Source organism: Lolium rigidum, chromosome 1 (assembly GCF_022539505.1).
Source record: "Lolium rigidum isolate FL_2022 chromosome 1, APGP_CSIRO_Lrig_0.1, whole genome shotgun sequence".
Classification (NCBI taxonomy): domain Eukaryota; kingdom Viridiplantae; phylum Streptophyta; class Magnoliopsida; order Poales; family Poaceae; genus Lolium; species Lolium rigidum.
This window is the reverse complement of record NC_061508.1, coordinates 222,688,163-222,693,397: the sequence shown is the minus strand read 5'-3', so window position 1 is coordinate 222,693,397 and position 5,235 is coordinate 222,688,163. Positions and strand designations below refer to the sequence as shown.

General features: G+C 46.4%; 1 protein-coding gene across 1 annotated transcript; it reads right to left on the bottom strand.

Moving 5' to 3' along the window:
* Window positions 1–779: 779 nt before the first annotated feature.
* LOC124683204 (zinc finger protein CO3-like) lies at window positions 780–2,409 on the bottom strand. The gene is made up of 3 exons (XM_047217766.1): window positions 1,738–2,409; window positions 1,475–1,648; window positions 780–876 (listed from the first exon to the last, which is right to left on the bottom strand). The coding sequence occupies exons 1-3, from the start codon at window positions 2,407–2,409 to the stop codon at window positions 832–834; spliced, it is 891 nt and encodes a 296-aa protein (XP_047073722.1). The 3' UTR covers window positions 780–831.
* Between the last annotated feature and the right edge of the window lie 2,826 nt (window positions 2,410–5,235).

The window sequence follows — 5,235 nt, the reverse complement described above, 5'->3', positions numbered from 1 at the left end:
ACAGAAACACAGAACGGCACAACAAACCAAATCTTCTCACCCAGCAGTAGCAGAAAGCTGTCGATGTATCCAGGGAATGATCTCCCCATATTGTCTTTCCAACCGTGAGATTCTGAAAGGTAATCATCTGGAGTTGTTAACATTCACCAACAACAGCACCTTCGCATCAAATTGAAGAGAATAAACGCCACATAGCACCGATTTACGACCAAATCAGGTTATATTATCTTCATTCCACAAAGCTGACAACCAACATGATCCACGCCGCATTTGCAACTCAAGCTACAGCTTGGCTTGTAAACGGCAGACTGACACAACATATTGGACTTGTGCTATGCCGGATATCTTCTCCCTACGCAGTAGCAGATGTATTCAGTTATGATCTCCCTGTATTGCCTTTCAGACTGTGAGACTCTGAGAAGCCATTACAAATTCGTGTAAAATAGACATCACCTACTTTGACAAATGTAGCTGCATCCGAAGTTCTGAACATTCACGCAACTGCAGCCAGCACCTCCGCCTCAAACTGATGAACAAAACGCAGCACCAGACTGGAAATTTATGACCAAATCAAGTTCTATTATTTTTCATCCTACAAAGCTGGCAAACAACATGATACACACACACTGCACTTGCTGCTCAAGCTCGCAGCTTGGCGAGGAAACAGCAGAATGGTACAAGAAACTGGGGTCGGGCTATGGCGGCTTGGAGACTAACAACCTGATCATTTACATTCTACAATTGGAACGGAGTGACACGCGGATGGATGCATGTATCGACCATTCTTGTAACTGAATGAAGCAAGCACTGCGATAAAGGCTGGAGCTCGCTTCAGGTGGCCATCGCAACACCTTCGTTCCCCCTGATGAAACGGCCCTGTAATTGAGTGAAGCAAGATGCACACAGTCTGGTCAGAGTTGGGTTGGGTGACAAAATGGAGTAACTGACTGGTTTATGCACAGCATTACTAGTATGCAAGATGCAGCTATGCATATGAAAGAAAGTACTGAATGCGCAAGCAAGGATCACATAAGGTGCATTGCCTCCTGTTTGCTAGAAATGAAGTAAAAGGGGAAAAGGATTTCAAGACACGGTATTGATTTCTCTCTAGGCGAGGTGGGCATGTGTGTGTGCATCCTTTGCAGTCGTCAGAAAAATAACAGCATCAGTACGGGACCATAATTCTGAGGCTATATTTACATAGTCCTTGTCGAAATCTTCAGTTCTACATGATCAGTTCATTCAATTCTTCCTGGGACCAGAGGTTTAATCTCAATAATCATCCGATTTGCACACGAATTTCTTGAGGTGTAGAACATAATCCTACTCTATCGCAGACTCCCAACGCCATTTAGCAGTTCAGATCATTGCAGTTGAGTATGTTGCTAGACTAGATCATAGGCAGAATAAGGAAAGCTGCAACAAGTTGAGATATGCTAAAAGTGCAGCGATGGCGAGTCATGGGAGTACCTACCTTCAAGCGCGGCCGCCGGACGGCATTGATGCGGCGAACCTCGTACCGGATCCGCTTGGAGAAGAGGCGGGCATGGCGCTTCTCCTTGTAGCGCCTGACCCTCTCCGCCCTCCCGGTCGCATCCGGCGCAACCCACGCCGCCGCCTGCCGCCCCGGCGCCACCTCCACCAACACCTGCACGGGCCGCGTGTCACGGTTCAATGACGCGTGTCGTCCCCTCCGGCTCCGAGGAAGGCAAATGGGGGATCTGAACTGAGGCTTACCGAGTCGGGCTCCAGCTTGGGCGGCGCGAGGGCCGGCGCGGCGCCGATGTAGAGGGACCCGCGGCCGGCCCAGGCGGCCAGGATCTCGTCGTAGTCCAGCTTGAGCAGCGGCGGCCGCGCGGAGGCGGCGCCCGTGCTCGCGGCCGACGAGCACGAGGACGAGGTTGTGGTGGTGGTGGTGGTGGTCGCAGTTGCGGCGCTGGGGGAGGAGGAGCTGCTCCTGCAGTACACCCACCGCTCCCTGCCCCGCAGCGCGCGGCGCGCCAGGTCCTCCTCCTCGCCCTCGAAGCGGCCGCTCCCGCCGGATGCGTCCGGGGAGGGGGCGCACGAGGATGAGCCACCCGAGCCGCCGCCGGAGAAGGGGGAGGAGACGCCGAGGATGTCGTTGAGCGACGGCGCCGCCGCGAATAGCGTGGACGGCGCCTCGGGATGCAGCGCGAACGGGTCGAGCTGCTGCTGCTGCTCATGCCCGGCTCCGTCCTCCTCAAGCGTCTCCTCCGCCGACGGCGCCTCCAGCGGCAAAGATTCCTCCACCGACAGGGACTCAGACCTGTGGACGACCTCCGCCGCCTGGGAGAGGTGGCGGCTGAGGCTGAGGTACTTGGTCTTCTTCTTGGGCTTGGCCCGGCGCGCCCCCTTGCGCCGCCGGCCGCCGCCGCCGCCGTTCGCCATTGCCCCAAAAAATACTTGAGTAGCTCAGGGTGGTGGCTGCAAAGTGGGCAAGAAGCGTAGGCACATTGGCAGCACGAGGGATCCTATTTGGAGGGAAAGCGAGGGGGGATCTCCCGCGCGCGGGGCCAGCAAAGGCGGGCACGCTTTTTGCCCTGATCCTGCGTCGACGTGGCGGGGATCTGCTGACATGTCCACGCGCCATTGGCTGGCTGGATTGCGGTGTCTCCTTTTGGTTGGGGGCCCTACGGGATCGGGAAGGGTGGTGGGGTTTTAACGGCTTCACGGGGGTTTTGTGATGAGGTGGGCCGTGGGCGTTCACATCGCCGCCGTTGAAACTTTAATACTAGTAGAACATCTTAATCTTAATACAAACCTCTCCAATTATCTTATTGTACACCCGATCAAATACAAAAAGACGATGGCGATAGCAACATTCTTTTTTTTTTCCAGTTATGTACATCCATAATGCCGCTAGGGCAATGCGTTGTTGCAAAAGTTTGATGTAATTCGTATCTTCACGATATTAATATATGTTTTTTGTTGGAAAAAATTCCTTAGTCTTTTTGTGAAATTACTTACTCAAAGATTTAGATGACACGGGGTATTGCATATATCCGCTAGACCTCTGGACCGGAGGATAGCCACACCATAGTACGATTACTAATCCTAGCATAGTTATCCATAAAATGGCCGCTTGTATTCTGAATCTACTAATATGAGTAACACAAATTTGTCTAACCCTAAGCAAGGTCTTAATCTCCTATATAGTAGTGGAGTAGACTGATCTATCCACCTCCCCCTTTCTTGGTACATTTGTCAACTCCAAGCAATCTGTTTCAATTACTAGTGACTGATTGCACCAAGTATAGCTAGGGATAGAGCCACCGGCACTGCACACAACTCAGTTAGTGCATCTCGACTCAAACGAAAAAGGCGAACAGTACCACGAACTCAAATGAAAGTAATTCATTTATTTTGTTGCTACTCCCGTCCACAAATAGTGTACATGTGGAATTTTCAAGATAAATTATAAAGTGAAGTGAAAAATGTATTGGGAAGATGCATTTCTTCTCTTTAATTATTTCACCTCCAATGAGCTAAGTGTTTGTAGAAAACAAGGAGAATATGTGCTCAATATTATTGGGTTTGATTTACATACGATGAGAAAGAAGCAATTAAAATGCATTGGGAAGATAGAAGTACTCTTTTGTGGACAAAGTTTAGAGCTAGATGTCCACTTATTTGTGAACAGAGGGAGTATGTTTTAGGTTCCCGAACAACAACAAGTTAAAAGTCCGAGACTCCCCGAACCCCCTCCTCTCCCGAACCCCTCCCCAACCCTAACCGCCGCTGCCGGTAGCGCCGCCGGGGCAAAGACCCACGGGGTGTGGCGGCGGCGGGGGCCTACTGTAATATCCCAGGTATTGGGGTTACAAAAATAGAGGAAACAGATGTGTGCATTGCATTCATGCATAGAAAATGCGGGAATTTTCGCGCTTTAAAGTAAAACAGTCACATGGACTGAAGTTTCACTTGACCTTGGTGGAATTGAAGTAGCTCATCAAGTCAAGCGCTATAAACTTCAATGTGACTTTGTTAAAACCTTGTTTTGGGTAGAGATGATTTGATCTAAGGGGTTAGATCAAATGGAATTAAAACTAACACAAGAACATATGAATTAAGAAAAAATTACTGGATTTTATTAAAGATCATAACATTGAATTCCTTGCCATAACCTAAGAACATCAATCTATTTGGAAATCAAGTAACAATAATTGGAGAAACTATTCTTCACTTATCTTCTCCATGTCTTAAACTAATCCATGTACTTATCATAAACCCTATGATATCCATTCTACTGTAACCTTGGAAACAAGACAAGGAGATTCAACTTAAGAAATATATATTCTTCCCTATTCCAAATAGTTTTACATCAAACCTAGAGAGGTGAGAGTTCTATTATAATTATTAGAGAATCAATGGAAAACCTTGAGCTAAACCTTCGATATACATCCAAGCATTCAAATCATCAACTTTAAAAAAAACCCCAGGATATTATTCAAGTCCATTCCAAAGGAGTTAAACCATATCATTTGGGAGTGGTGAGATAGCCAATGCCAAATGGAGTAAGATCATATCTATGAAATGATGAAGTGAAGTAGCAACTAATCCAACTAAGCATCTAGGTGGAGACTTAACCCTTTATTATCTAATAATATCTTGTGAACATACCATAAACTCTAGAATGATCCATTCCTAAATAAGAGAGCTCAAGATCTGGTGTTACACTCAAGTTAGTTGAGAAGACACATGGATTCAAGGGAGAGATTTATTCAAATATCCAAATGGTTAAACCATCATTCCTTGAGTAAAACCCTAAATAATTATCTCAGGCAATCTCCTGGGGTATAAATTATTGAGACAACCATAATTATGTCTATTCAAGAAACTATAAAAGAAAGTCTATATTTAGTTGACCAAGACAACATTTAATCTTGGGAGTGAGAAACCAAATTCATCAGAGATACCTTAGGAAGTCCAACCTTGATCATTATAAATTGTATAATGATCATAAACCCTAGAGAACCTGAGGTTAAGATATTAAGAACAAGATGATCAAATATAATATATGATCATGCTTTGGAGAGATGTGAGGATAAGTTAAACCCTAATAGGATAAGTAGATATCATTCACCACATGAAATCATAGGGAGGTAACTAGTAAGCAACCCTAGACTTATATCCCAACCTTTACTTGTGAACCACTTGGTGATCACAATTAGAATCCTACCATATCTATAGTTCATAAATTAAAGAACCTAAGAA